The sequence below is a fragment of the Oncorhynchus clarkii genome, chromosome 18 (genome assembly GCF_045791955.1).
Source record: "Oncorhynchus clarkii lewisi isolate Uvic-CL-2024 chromosome 18, UVic_Ocla_1.0, whole genome shotgun sequence".
Taxonomy (NCBI): Eukaryota; Metazoa; Chordata; class Actinopteri; order Salmoniformes; family Salmonidae; genus Oncorhynchus; species Oncorhynchus clarkii.
This window is the reverse complement of record NC_092164.1, coordinates 6,267,433-6,282,916: the sequence shown is the minus strand read 5'-3', so window position 1 is coordinate 6,282,916 and position 15,484 is coordinate 6,267,433. Positions and strand designations below refer to the sequence as shown.

Below are 15,484 nucleotides of genomic sequence, written 5' to 3'. Positions count from 1 at the left end.
AAAAACAATAATTAAGTATCAAATGTAAATGCAATTGCTAAAATATACTTAAGTAGCTAAAATAAAAGTAAAAATAATGTATAATTCCTTATATTAAGCAAACCAGACAACATTTACAAACAAAAGATGTGTGTTTAGTGAGTCCGTCAGATATTCTCGAGAATTTGACCATTTTCCTGTCCTGCTAAACATTCAAAATATAACGAGTACCTTTGGGTGTCAGGGACAATGTATGGGAGTAAAAAGTACCTTATTTTATTTAGGAATGTAGTGGAGTAAAAGTTGTCAAAAAAATAAATAGCAAAGTAAAAGTACAGATATGCCCAAAAACTGCTGAAGTAGCACATGATAGTATTTTTACACCACTGGTTATACTAACGTGATGTTAACATCACCTTCAATTAATGAAGTCACATAAGTATCTAAAGAGCTTTCAGTTTCACTTGTGTCATGCAACTACTGTTTTCTACCTACTGGGGCAGTGGACTTCCCCCTTTTGCTATGACATTCAGACACAGTCACTCACTACACATCTCCTAGGAAGAGGAAATTCCACAACCCCTAACACCAGACTAACAATGAAGACCAGCAACCACCAGGATGAGAATCTGGGAACTTCCTACTGACACAATTACCAGAACAGCATTTCATGTGAGAAGCATGTTGAAGAAACTCTGTGAACCCCTATGATAGACACACTACTTACTGTAATAGATTTCAAATCTTGAAAATGTCTCACTCATAGAATGCTCACCTTATTACCATAACACGGAGTCATCATTTCCCACATTGTAAAATGTTTTTGTACAGTACCAGTCAAAAGTTTGGAAACCTACTCATATAAGGGTTTTAATTTATTTTAACTATTTTATAAATTGCAGAATAATGGTGAAGAAATCAAAACTATGAAATGACACATATCATGTAGTAACCATAAAAGTGTATAATATATTTTATATTTGAGGATCTTCAAAGTAGTTTGCTTTGCCTTGACAGCTTTGCACACTCTTGGCATTCTCTCAACCAGCTTCATGAGGTAGTCACCTGGAATGTATTTTAATTAACACGCGTGCCTTGTTAAAAGTTAATTTGTGGAATTTCTTTCCTTCTTAATGCATTTCAGCCAATCAGTTGTTTTGTGACAAGGTAGGTGTGGTTTACAGATGATAGCCCTACTTGATAAAATACAAAGTCCATATTATGGCAAGAAGAGCCCAAAAACGCTCAGAGAAACGACAGTCCATCATTACTTTAAGACATGGAGGTCAATCTATCCAGAAAATTTCGAGAACTTTTAAAGTTTCTTCAAGTGCAATCACAAAAACCCTCAATCACTATGATGAAACTGGCTCTAATGAGGGCCGCCACAGGAAAGGAAGACCCATAGATAAAGTAATTAGAGTTACCAGCCACAGAAATTGCAGCCCAAATAAATGCTTCACAGAGTTCAAGTAACACACACCTCAACATCAACTGTTCAGATGAGACTGCATGAGTTACGCCTTCATGGTCAGATTGCTGCAAAGAAATCACTACTAAAGGACACCAATAATATGAAGAAACTTGCTTGGGCCAAGAAACACTAGCATTGGACATTAGACCGGTGGAAATCTGTCCTTTGGTCTGATGAGTCCAAATGTTATATTTTTGGTTCTAACCACCGTATCTTTGTGAGACGCAGAGTAGGTGAACGGATGATCTCCACATGTGTGGTTCCCACCGTGAAGCATGGAGGTGTGATGGTGCTTTGCTGGTGACACTGTCTGTCATTTATTTAGAATTCAAGGCACACTTAACCAGCATGGCTACCACAGCATTCTGCAGCGATACGCCATCCCATCTGGTTTGCGCTTAGTGGGACTATCATTTGTTTTTCAACAGGACAATGATCCAACACACCTCCAGGCTGTGTAAGGGCTATTTGACCAAGAAGGAGTGTGATGGAGTGCTGCATCAGATGGCCTCCACAATCACCCAACCTCTACCCAATTGAGATGGTTTGGGATGAATTGGACCGCAGGAAAAGCAGCCAACAAGTGCTCAGCATATGTGGGAACTCCTTCAAGATAGTTGGAAAAGCATTCCAGGTGAAGCTAGTTGAGAGAATGCCAAGAGTGCGCAAAGCGGTCAAAGGCAAAAGGGTGGCTACTTTGAAAAATCTAAAATATATTTTGATTTGTTTAACACTTATGGTTACTACATGATTCCATATGTGTTACTTCATAGTTTTGATGTCTTCACTACTATTCTAAAACGTAGAAACTAAAAATAAAGAAAAACCCTTGAATGATTAGGTGTGTCCAGACTTTTGACTGGTACTGTAGATTGACTGAAATCTATGTTCATCAAGTGTAGGCATGTTTCTGGGGTGGAGAATTAGCAGCCAATTGGTTGGGAACTTGCTGTGGTTACAGCAATCTTTCGATACCCTTGATGTGGTGACCTCTACATTGTAGTTTAGTTTGGCACAGAGCATGTGAACCAAAAAAATGTTACGTCAAAATAAATACATTTCCGCGTTTATTTTGTTGCAATGACGTCATTCAGCTTCAGCCTAATGTGCGCCACACAAAAAAATAATACTAACAGTTCCTTCTTGTCACGTTGTAATTGGCTACTGCCGGGAACCACTGGGGAACTAGGCTACTCTATACCTACCCCCTCAACAATTTAAGGGCTTTCCAAAAACAATCTGACTCACTTCACGTGTAACTAACGAAGCAATATATTATGGTCCAACGTGAGAAACAAAACCAATAGTTTAAGTCAACATTCACCAGCTGAGAATGAATACTTTTCTCGTTCTCTTATGCCTGCTCTCTGAAGGTAAATAGTTTTCCATGGCTTCTGACTAGGGGTTGATTCTGCTCATATAAGATGAGATGGGTTAGGTAAACAACATTTCCCACGTTTGACAGGTTATTGATTATTTTGTATGTAGGCTAAACTTGTTTTTATTTATTTACCTGTTAACTTGCCTTCTTCCTTTTGTAGCGGTCTCTGTCAACGTCGTAGCTAGAGGAGACACCAGGGTTGACTTCAATGCCGACGCATCATATACCTGCACTCATGCGGACCCGACAGGTGTGCTGCAAGTCACCTGGCAGAGGCTGTTCAAAGACGACTCGGTGGAGAATCTGGCCACCTACAGCAAGCGGTTTGGAGCTCAAATCATAGACCCGCACCGAGGCAAGATGGTTTTCACGGAAGCATCTCTCAACTCAACGTCTATTACCGTGAAGAACGTAACATGGGCAGACGAAGCCTGCTATATTTGTTCCTTCAATGTTTACCCGAGTGGATCAAGACGCAAGCAGACGTGTCTTACCGTTCAAGGTATTTAATGCACTGAATAATAACAGTTTTAGGGCGTACCTCTATTGTTCTCTATTCAGTTGAAGTTACAACATTTTAATGTAAGTGATATTGTAACTCAAAATAATAATCGTAGGTCAGCACAGGTACAAGCACACCTGGTCAAATATTGTGTGTAGATTGATGAGGAATTTGTATTTATTTCATACATTTTAGAATAAGCCTGTAAGGTAACTAAATGTGGAAACATGGAAGAGGTTTGAATACTTTACGAATGTACTGTAGATGCTAAACTAATACATTTATAAGCAAAACCCCCAATACATGTAATATAAAGGTCCTTACATCTGGTGCTTCGCTAAATATAGAATAATCCTTTAGTCAGCCTTTACAGCAGGACATTTGCGAAGGAATGATATCTGAATAATACAGTATGGGCAGTTTATTAGGGGTTTTATTAGGGGAATAGAAACACTATAGTTTAGAACACAGCTAACTTCAACTATAAAATCAACATATTGGCATTGTTACATCACTGGCAGGATTTCCCAAAACTGTCTGAATCCCAAAACTGTCTGAACGACCATGAACTCTGCTGCATTAATAAGGGACATTTGCTGGTGTCAAAACATTTATGAAAACATGATACATATTTTGAAAGCTATTCTTAATTGATCTGTCTGGTAAAATAAGTCATATAAATAAAATCAACATGATCTAATATTCCCTGTTTCATCTATTCAAAGGTTTATCTGAAGTGAGAGCCACAATGCAAAAAGTCCCCAGCACTGAACCTAAAGCAGACATGGAAGTTGTGGTCAGCTGCTCTGCCACGGGTAAACCAGCACCTTGGATCCAATGGAACTTATCTGCTGCAGCACTCATAAAGACACCTAACAACTGGACTGTCATTAACACAGACCAAACTGTCACAGCCAATAGCAACATCACCCTCCAACTGTTGCCAGGCTCCGGGGGATACGTGGACTGTATCGTAAACAATGGGATGAGGACACAGAGACACGAGCGGGTCTTGCTTCCTATTCTCCCTGGAGAGAGGGAGGTTGAAGAGGGTACGTAATGTTGACGTGTCATATACTTCTAAACCATACTCTTTTAGCGTGTCAGAATGGTCCAACTTGAAAACATTGTGAAAACAACATCATCCCTAGCCTTATAAATAGTTTGCCAAATTCTTGATGTTAATAGTAAACATTTACATTTGGATACATGAATTTGGCATTCTATTTAACAGGCTACATCATCCCCAGGGGCATGTCGTGATAGCCTTGTGACCAGCATCATCGTGCAATAGTGCAACATTCTGTTTCCTGAAAACAGAACGCAGCGATTTCAGGCTGGTTCCAAGAGGCTAATGTTGTGATGCTATTAGTGCTGTTAGTAATCTTATCTCACCAGTTGGGTTTAATATTGACCACCATGGCAAAGCATCACGAGTCACTCCCTTTTTAAAATCACACTGTAGTCAAGTGTTGTGTTGAATTCTGGGTAGTTTCCAGATCCTCAGGGATGCTACGTGATGGATGATATGATTGGATAGATGGAACAGAACATGTTATTCAAACTGAATGCATTAAAAAGGAAGGGTGTAAAATTCCTTGTTTTTCTCTTCGGAGTAAATGCTGTCTCTCCAAACACATGCTCACTGGAATCTCATGTTTCACCTTCCAGATGCCAAGAGGACATCCCCGTGGGCGGTTGCCATTCCAGTGTTCCTAATCATTTCCCTTTTAGTCATCTTGGGCTGTGTCGAGCTTCAAAAGAAAAAAGGTGAGTCCACACAAGATTATCTGTAATATCTAATATCTTTATTTTAACCGTCTTAGTAAGACAAGTGGAATGAATTGAGTCATCAACTCTATATATGGTTCTGTCTTTTATCAAATAAACTGAGCAACGCAAGCCTTGGAGCTCAGGAATGTTTATGGATAACGTCCTTTTAGATTCACTGTAGTACAGTATAGTAACCTTCACATTCTCTCTGGCAGGTTGCAGGCAAGCAGCGTTGGCAACCACAGCAGACGAGCAGGAGCGTCTTAGGAGCATTGTGTAAACATCTGTCTGTTGTTGCTGACCGTGCTTATATGCACTGTAGCTGACCGCTGTTTTTGTTGAGGACTGGAGCACCTGTTGTTACTGAGCCTGGATGTTGAACCTTGTTGAGTCATTCTTACACAGTCATAAATAAGCTAATTAACACATTTATTATACAAGCCATGATATGATTAATGCTGTTTAGAGATACTGAAATGGCACTTTTAGGTTTGAGAGATTGATGACCTCTTGTAGGTGAGTGTTGTGATATGAGGTAGGTTTACTTGTTGCCTGGCTACCCAAACTCCTTGCTCCAGCCAAATGTTACGCCAAAGGACAGTTTCTTCTTCGCAATGAGTCTGAATTTGAGTACATCCCCAGCTTTTCACCGAATGCCAATACATCCGGGGCCATCTGATTTGTCCGGTAAGGATGGATTGAGTCAGAGCTAGAACACACATAGGTTAAACAGGGGTTTGAAAATTCATCATTGGCTGTTACTGTGATTGGTTAGAGACAATCCAATCGCTGGAGACATTGTTTTGTACAACGCCCGTCGTGCCCCTCGTCACCACAAACAACTTCAATAATAACCCTACCCATATTCAGACTAAAGTATGTGGTGAAGGACAAAGCAGTGGGAGAATTTAGTTTGAGTCGTCAGGCTAGGTTACCTCATCTATTAGGACAGCACCACCTACTGTTTGACTGTACTTTATTATAACATACATCTATTCTACTTGGTGTATCTATTTATTTTATGTTCTAAATAACCTAGTAATTTATTTTATTTCAACCCACTTCAATATGATTGACCTGGTTGCACTTTTGTTCAAGTTAAGTTTACAGTGTATTGTTATTATAAATCTATGGCACTACAAATAGTTTTGTTGTTCTTCCTGTTATACCAGTGTAATGTGTGAATGTATTTGAGACCTTAGAATGTAATGATGATAATGCACATTTTTGCTCTTTGATATATCGTCTTGTTTGAGTTTCTATTGTTATTTATTTTGATAATGTATGTTGCTTGTTGTGTTCGATTCCATTTCCACTTGATTTGACACTGTTTATAAAATCAGGCTATTATTCTTGCTTGATCTGTAAAATGTTTTAATTGTTTTTAATTATTAAACATTCTTTATATGGATTGTGTTACCACCTGTGATATAAAACTATATGCTGTATTTAAAAAAGAAAAAAACTGCCCATTGTCACCTTGTTTACAGTAACATCACCATTTAAAATCAGGGGTAGATTTTATAGCTCTGTTTACAGTAACATCAACATTTAAAATCAGGGGAAGGTTCTTATAGTTCTGTTTACAGTAACATCACCATTTAAAATCAGGGGTAGATTTTATAGCTCTGTTTACAGTAACATCACCATTTAAAATCAGGGGTAGGTTGTTATAGCTCCTTGTTTACAGTAACATCACCATTTAAAATCAGGGGTAGGTTGTTATAGCTCCTTGTTTACAGTAATATCACCATTTAAAATCAGGGGTAGGTTGTTATAGCTCCTCCTTGTTTACAGTAATATCACCATTTAAAATCAGGGGTAGGTTGATATAGCTCCTTGTTTACAGTAATAACCATTTAAAATCAGGGGTAGGTTGTTATAGCTACTCCTTGTTTACAGTAATAACCATTTAAAATCAGGGGTAGGTTGATATAGCTCCTTGTTTACAGTAATAACCATTTAAAATCAGGGGTAGGTTGTTATAGCTCCTTGTTTACAGTAATAACCATTTAAAAATCAGGGGTAGGTTGTTATAGCTCTGAGCCAGGCTCACTTGGCTATGTGTGTGTAATATTTTAGCTCCTTTGTTTTATGTCCTGAGAAGAGTTCCTTTAACCTTCTCAACTAAAACTGGTAAAACAATGGTTCTGACATTGGCTTACACTGTTTAAAAATTAAAATAAAGTCTCACCAGCTGAGTTTACTTTCAGCCTGGTGTATGGGGAGGGGCCACATGTGATCCAACCTCATGTTGGTTGGACACAGAGGGAAATTCAAATTCCCTCTCTTTACTATAAGATAACTCACATTTTCACCATGTCTCCTGCACACTACAGCTACCTGTTTATTATACTAATAGTCTAGTCATTTCTAAAGGTGATCTAATTCGTTTTATGCATGACATACTGCATTTGTCAGCATTGTTTTCTGAATGTACACAATATTGCTGATACTATTGCTTTTCTTCATGAAATGTAGTGCATTTCTTGTCACGATCGATCGTCGTATGAAGGAGACCAAGGCGCAGCGTGGTATGCCTACATTCTCTTTATTAAAAGAATGAACACCGAACAAACTAGCAAAATAACAAACGAAACGTGAAGCTATACAATATAGTGCTGACAGGTTAAGCAAAGCTACTACTAGTTATTTCAAGTGTCTTTTTTCATGAATTTCTACATCAAGCCTGTGTATTTTATGAATATATTCTGTATTTAAAATCAGGGGTAGGTTGTTATAGCTCTGTGCCAGGCTCACTTGGCTATGTGTGTGTAATATACACATAGTCAAGATCCCACACCAGAAAGTGGGGAAAAAGGGCTACCTAAATATGATCACCAATCAGAGACAATGATAAACAGCTGTCTCTGATTGGGAACCATATCAGGCCAACATAGATATACAAAACCCCTAGACATACAAAAAACTAGAGTACCCACCCTAGACACACCCTGACCTAACCAAAATATATAGAAAAACAGAGATATCTAAGGTCAGGGCGTGACCTTTTTACAGCAGTTCAAACCTGTATTTCACTACATTCATGATTTTATTTATATAGGTTTGGCTATATATAGCTATAGTCCACGTGTCAAACTCATTCCACCGAGGGCCGAGTGTCTGCCGGACTTCGCTCCACCCTCGCACTTGATTTATGAATGAAGGTCACTAATTAGTAAGGAACTCGCCTCACTTGGTTGTCTAGGCTATAATTAAAACAAAAAACCTGCGGACACTCTAGCCCTCCATGCAACCGAAAGGTTGCTAGATCGAATCCCCGAGCTGACAATGTAAAAATCTGTCGTTCTGCCCCTGAATAAGGCCGTCATTGTAAATAAGAATTTGTTCTTAACTGACTTGCCTAGTTAAATAAATAAAAATATGCTCCTGAAAAACAATGAGGAGATGGGAGAGGCTGGCCTTGCAGTGAGTCAAGCTGTGTGTAAATTGACTGCAAACAATTCGGAATTTAACGGATTAATGTTTCTTATAAAACATTGAATATTAGCTAGAGACTGGTACTCAGGCTAGTCCATTTTCCCCTTGACACATGAATATCTTACATGTCTTTCCCACACACACTTGGTTGTGCATGCTGGCTGCACATGTATCATATACGTACGTACAAATCAAATCTGCTTGCTGTGTGGAGCATAGTTCAGACGCCACCCTTATCTTTTCACACTCAATTTGCTGGGCCAATCAAACGGCTGTAGGGAGAGACTTACTTCACAGCTACATCTTTGAGCAAGCAATGGTACTGACACACACACGAGAAAACCTTCATATAGGTTAAGTTAATCTCACCATTAGATTCACTTAGCTTGATGATACATAATGTTATTACCTCCAACCTTGCAACGGTGTTTTCCTGATACTGTGTTCTCCGGTGTTTTCCTGATACTGTTCTGTGTTTACTTTCACTTTCACTTTCACTAGAGGAGGAGCTGTAGAGAGACTGGCAACTGTCCTTTTCTCTGTGGGAGGAGCTCACAACACAAAATTGGCCAACAAGGTTTCTTGTTAGTTTTTGAACTAAAACAACAGAGCTTGTATTTAAACTATCCAATGGACCACGTTACCATGCCTCCCACAATGCCTCATTTGAAAACGGTTTCTAGTATGAAATACTACTTTGCCACACATTATCCAGAGGTCCATTTACATCACCTTGCCTCACCTGGCCACACATTGCTGCCATGGCTCGTGTTAAACGTTACCTTACTCTTCTGCTGCTATTCCTTCCTGAGGGTGAGTTACATCCGTGTTCATATGAAATACATGATAGGTCTGCAGGTCTTAAATGTAAGTTATACAGTATTATCAATTTCAGAGTTGCGTTTCATTATGAGATGTAGATAACTACACTACACTTATAGGTTCATTATACATCAGTTGTAACTGTAGCAGATAGTCCTTAAAAGAATACATTGAATTCAATGAAAAGTATTATATTTTGAACATTATTGAAGCTAACTGGTGAATAGCCGGTCCAGTCACCATTAGTATACAAACATCAGCATCTTCCTGTTCTATACTGTAAAACATGCAACTTATAAAAAGTCAACGGAGCCTAAATATCCCAGTTTCCTGGACATTTGAATTGGGAGGATTCTTTAGCTGACGTGGAATACTTCACTGAGCCAATGATTTTTACTCAATTTGAGATTAATCAAAAAACCTGAGTTTGTTGAAACTCTCAGCTTAAAATACTGTCTTGGCTCAAAATACATGTGTCTTATTAACAACAATTATAGTAGTTTGCCTAATTTCAGTTTATGTGACAAAACCATCCATGCTTAGTGTAGAGAATCATTGTACCATCTAAAACACTGTGAAATATATTTTCCAAAACCATCCATGCTTAGTGTAGAGAATCATTGTACCATCTAAAACACTGTGAAATATATTTTCCAAAACCCAAAAAATACTGTACTTTCAGCTGCAACAAAACTGGAAGCATAGAAATAGCTCACATAAAACAGATCTACCACTTCTTAGACTTGCTGTCAATGAGAATGACAGATATATAATTTCTATAAATTCATTTCTTTGTGAATTTGGTCTGGTTGCCCAAAAAGTGACATATTCCAGCATTAAATTTGATAGGATTTATTTTAGTCCACCAAGGGCTAGTCTTCCAAGAGTCTTTTGAAATGTACAAACATACAGAATGGGAATTGAAATGATTGATGCAACACTGCATATACCTTTAAATGTATTTCTGCAGTTGTCTTATCCCTTCACAGTGTTCACTGCAGGTTGCTAAAATCTAGCGCTGTATTAGATGTGTGTACTAAACAGGCTGTAACTATCTTCATGCAGGGCTCTCTCAGCTGGTGAGAACACAGCAGGTTGTCATAGCAACCCTGGGAGAGGATGCTCACTTCAGCTGCAGGCTCATGAAACCCAAAGATGTGCTTCAAGTCACCTGGCAGAAAGTGACACCAGGGGCGACTGAAAATGTGGCCACCTACAACAAACGATTTGGACCAGTAGTCAACCCACCTTTTCAGAGGAATGTGGAGTTTGAAGACGAGGGTCTGCAGAACTGCTCTATCGTCATCAGAGGAGTGTCAAGAGGAGACGAGTCCTGCTACAAGTGTCTGTTTAACGCCTATCCAGAGGGAGCTATCAGTGGCAGGACCTGCCTCCAGATTAATGGTAATATATGATAACTAAGGAGGGGTTTAAGGGACATTACACTCTATAATCCAAATTGTATAATGTGAATTCACTTTAACATTAGACTACTTTTGACGTCTTAAAACAATGTTATGTCGCTTTAAAACAGGAACAATGGCCTCCAATGCCTTCAATCCATTGTTCTACCTTGACCTGTGTGTAAATGATTAACCCAGGAACAATTCCCTCAAATTATCATGCATCCATTTGACCTTGATGTACATGAAAACATGATAGTATTTACATTCACTGTGAACTGTGTTTATCGTTGTTCTATAGAGCTGTATGGACCCTCACTCCTCATCACACAAACCAACAACAGTCACACCACTCTGTCCTGTTCTGCAACTGGACGACCTGTTCCTATAGTAACCTGGGACCACATAGAAAACATCAGTCTAGACAAATCCACCATGGCTGATGTCACCCATCCCAATGAAACAGTCACTGTCACCATAACTGCCATGGTGGCAGCGTCCAGTCTACCTGACAAAGACACCAGGGTTGGGTGTGTAGCATCATCCGTTGGCGCCATCAAGGATGTTTCCATGGTGATTCCAACTAGGGATCAAGCTTCATTTGCAGGTGAGAAATGGTTAGGGTTAATACCACCATAATATATATTGACATGATCAGGAACATGATGTCATGGTGATTTAGGGCCTGTGTTCATGATGATGTACTTCCTGTGCTAGGTCAACCTCAGGTCTCTGATGACAGGATCAGTGGTAAGTGGTTGTTATTCTAATAATGACATAATCAACCTATTGACTGGCTCTTTTCCTATTCAACTTTCAGGTGTAGTGCAGAGCCATATTTAGAGTCGTGGCCAAAAGGTTGGGAATGACACAAATATTAATTTTCACAAAGTCTGCTGCCTCTGTGTTATAGCAAGTTGCATATACTCCAGAATGTTATGAAGAGTGATCAGATGAATTTTAATTAATTGCAAAGTCGCTATTTGCCATTTCCACTGCATTTCAGCCCTGCCACAAAAGGACCAGCTTACATCATGTCAGTGATTCTCTCGTTAAAACAGGTGTGAGTGTTGACGTGGACAAGGCTGGAGATCACTCTGTCATGCTGATTGAGTTCGAATAACAGACTGGAAGCTTCAAAATGAGGGTGGTGCTTGGAATCATTCGTTCTTCCTCTGTCTACCATGGTTACCTGCAAGGAAACACGTGCCGTCATCATTGCTTTGCACAAAAAGGGCTTCACAGGCAAGGATATTGCTGCCAGTAAGATTGCACCTAAATCAACCATTTATTGGATCATCAAGAACTTCAAGGAGAGCGGTTCAATTGTTGTGAAGAAGGCTTCAGGGCGCCCAAGAAAGTCCAGCAAGCGCCAGGACCGTCTCCTAAAGTTGATTCAGCTGCGGGATCGGGGCACCACCAGTACAGAGCTTGCTCAGGAATGGCAGCAGGCAGGTGTGAGTGCATCTGCACGCACAGTGAGGCGAAGGCGTTTGGAGGATGGCCTGGTGTCAAGAAGGGCAGCAAAGAAGCTACTTCTCTCCAGGAAAAACATCAGGGACAGACTGATATTCTGCAAAAGGTACAGGGATTGGACTGCTGAGAACTGGGGTAAAGTCATTTTCTCTGATGAATACCCTTTCCGATTGTTTGGGGCATCTGGAAAAAAACTTGTCCGGAGAAGACATGTTGAGTACTACCATCAGTCCTGTGTCATGCCAACAGTAAAGAATTCTGAGACCATTCATGTATGGGGTTGCTTCTCAGCCAAGGGAGTGGGTTCACTCACAATTTTGCCTAAGAACACAGCCATGAATAAATAATGTTACCAACACATTCTCAGAGAGCAACTTCTCCCAACCATCCAGGAACAGTTTGGTGACGAACAATGCCTTTTCTTGCATGATGGAGCACCTTGCCATAAGGCAAAAGTGATAACTAAGTGCCTTCGGGAAACAAAACATTGATATTTTGGGTCCATGGCCAGGAAACTCCCCAGACCTTAATCCCATTGAGAACTTGTGGTCAATCCTTAAGAGGCGGGTGGACAAACAAAACCCCACAAATTCTGACAAACTCAAACAAGCATTGATTATGGAAGAATGGGCTGCCATCAGTCAGGATGTGGCCCAGAAGTTAATTGACAGCATGCCAGGGCGGATTGCAGAGGTCTTGAAAAAGTAGGGTCAACACTTCAAATGTTGACATAAACTTCATGTAATTGTCAATAAAAGCCTTTGGCACTTATGAAATGCTTGTAAATATACTTCACTATTCCATAGTAACATCTGACAAAAATATCTAAAGACACTGAGGCAGCAGACTTGTAAAAATTTATATTTTCTCAAAACCTTTGGCCACGACTGTACATGCATGAGGCTTTGGTGTAGTGTACCTGGGAAGTTGACCTCTGTCTTCTCTTGTCATCTCTCTCATTCACAGTTACAGTGGTTGGTGCAGTGATGGGTTCAATGTGTCTCATTGCTGGAATCTGTGTAATACTTTGGTTTCTTAAGAGGAGAAAAGATACCTCATCCAGGTAGAGATTCAAATATTACCTTGAAACAAAAAAACAGTTACTATGAATTTAATATGTGATTTGACTGCCAGTTGTTTACCAGTTGATCTCTAATTTGATGTACAGAAAATCCCCCGTGTCTGACCCAGAATTCATCAGGACTCCAACAAAGACAACAACTGAATGGTGAGACTCATTCTAAAGAACCTGTAAGGGGCCAATAGGTCCATCAAATCTATTTGTAAGACATGACCTAAAACATGCTAATATAATTGTTAAAAAATCTCTGCCATACAGGTAAAAAAAAAACCTGTGTGCTCTTGTCAGTACATTGACATGTTTTATTCATTTCAGGGAAACGCCAACCTCCAGTCCACCAACCAGGGACACACAAACCTTCACTCCATCACGAATGTGAATAGTTTTACAACTTTATTTCATTATCTTTATAAAGTGCTTGAAACAGGGAAGAATGGAACGATACAAAAGAATGATGTACTTCTGTGGTGGTCATAGAGTAGTCATGGTGACAGCATCATGCACTCTGCTGCATGTTGATATCTGTTCTGCTTTGTGACTCATCATGTCACTAATGCACTAGATATTCTCTCAACTTGGGAAAAGTTGTATTTCTTTAATCAAAGAGTGGTCATGTTTATTATGTCAGTGTTTACATCCCTGTCTGCAGGGCCGTTTCTAGCTTTTTGCCCTTCCTCTTGGCAGCTTTAAAGTTATTGTCCTGCAATTCAACAGTATGTTGAGACCCCGACTGACTTCCTAAAACATATGATATTTACTGTATATAAAAACATTGTTTTGGTTGGGGGCCCCCTAGTGGCTGTGGGCCCTAAGCAACCGCTCACGTCACTTAAGCCTAGAAGCGGCACTGACTGGCTGTTTCCATAGATAATATGGTTCTTATCAATACATTGACCATGTTCATTTCTTTCAGGACCACACCAATCTCCAGTCCATTCAAAATGTGAGTATTTGTACAACTTTATTTGATCGTCCTGGTAGAATGCTTGAAACAGATGATTGTGAATGTTAAAATGGGTTACAATAACCCCAAAATTCAAACATTACTCGAAAATGTACTTTTTGTGTTTCAGTTTAGACTCCCTCAGCTCCTCAGCCAAGCGTATGATGCAACAAGCACAAGGTGTTGTAAAGAAGTAGGTTTAAGTCCTCTTGTTTTTTGGGCGGGTGTTTTATACCGTATTCTCTCATTGAACGACAAGCTCTGGAATTATGTTTTGAGGTGGTAGTCATGGTGACTGCATACATGCAAATTAGTTGCATTTGCTGCATTGTTGGTATGTTACTCCATTCAGTCGATATTTAAATGACCTTCTTTTATGCAGAATATCTCCTGAGAGACCAGATGACCTGCAATGTAGAAGGTGAGCTGAAATCATTACAAATAATTACAAAGATGCAGTCAGAAGTATATATTTTAAAAATAAATATCTATGCCATTCTGTTGTATCTTTCTTAGGAAACTTTTAGAGGGTGACGAGAACTGAGGGACTACCATACTGTCTCACAAACATCTGTGTGGTTCGGAGACCGTTTCTATCCATAGGCATTGTGGGTACTGAATAGTGGACTGAATGGCTGACACACATAGGCCTGCTGGTTATTGTATATCTAAATACAGTCTGTATGTAAATATAGTTTGTAGTTGGTTAATGATGAAAGATGATAAATCCACACTAGACTTGTTTGTGGTTTTATTCTTCACTTATTTATAAATCAAGTGTTTATATTATAACCTACACAATGTCATAATGTCGACTACTTTCATGGTGTGTGTGTTTTTGTGTGTGGTTTTCTTTCTTCACTCTTTATAAATCAAATGTTTTTTATGATACACAATGTTGTAATGTCCTTTGTTGTGGGTGTGTGTTTGTTTTCTACTTTTATCAATACAATTTTAAACAACGTTGTAGTGTATGTTGTGACATCAGCTTGTTATACAATGTGTCATAAATCTGCTGCTGGGAATGCTTAAAAAATGAATTGTCTTTGATTCTTCTGCCACTCAAGAGACCAACCGAAGTTACAAACAAGTGCCACTAGGTGTCACACAAATATCATTTTAGGGAGAGACGTCGTAGAGAAACGGGTTTGATATTGACTCTGATGTCTCATGAAGAGGCAAAACGCATCACACCCTGGTCTGTTCACT

General features: G+C 39.4%; 2 protein-coding genes across 2 annotated transcripts; both read left to right on the top strand.

Annotated features, from left to right (window-relative positions):
* Window positions 1-2,598: 2,598 nt before the first annotated feature.
* On the top strand, window positions 2,599-6,520 carry LOC139372966 (OX-2 membrane glycoprotein-like). The gene is made up of 5 exons (XM_071112870.1): window positions 2,599-2,826; window positions 2,995-3,336; window positions 4,062-4,388; window positions 5,008-5,106; window positions 5,325-6,520. The coding sequence occupies exons 1-5, from the start codon at window positions 2,787-2,789 to the stop codon at window positions 5,387-5,389; spliced, it is 873 nt and encodes a 290-aa protein (XP_070968971.1). The 5' UTR covers window positions 2,599-2,786; the 3' UTR covers window positions 5,390-6,520.
* A 2,715-nt stretch (window positions 6,521-9,235) lies between these two features.
* LOC139372963 (OX-2 membrane glycoprotein-like) lies at window positions 9,236-15,095 on the top strand. The gene is made up of 11 exons (XM_071112866.1): window positions 9,236-9,363; window positions 10,438-10,776; window positions 11,077-11,382; window positions 11,493-11,525; window positions 13,218-13,314; window positions 13,420-13,479; window positions 13,648-13,707; window positions 14,246-14,275; window positions 14,406-14,468; window positions 14,658-14,696; window positions 14,792-15,095. The coding sequence occupies exons 1-11, from the start codon at window positions 9,312-9,314 to the stop codon at window positions 14,817-14,819; spliced, it is 1,107 nt and encodes a 368-aa protein (XP_070968967.1). The 5' UTR covers window positions 9,236-9,311; the 3' UTR covers window positions 14,820-15,095.
* The last annotated feature ends 389 nt before the right edge of the window (window positions 15,096-15,484 follow it).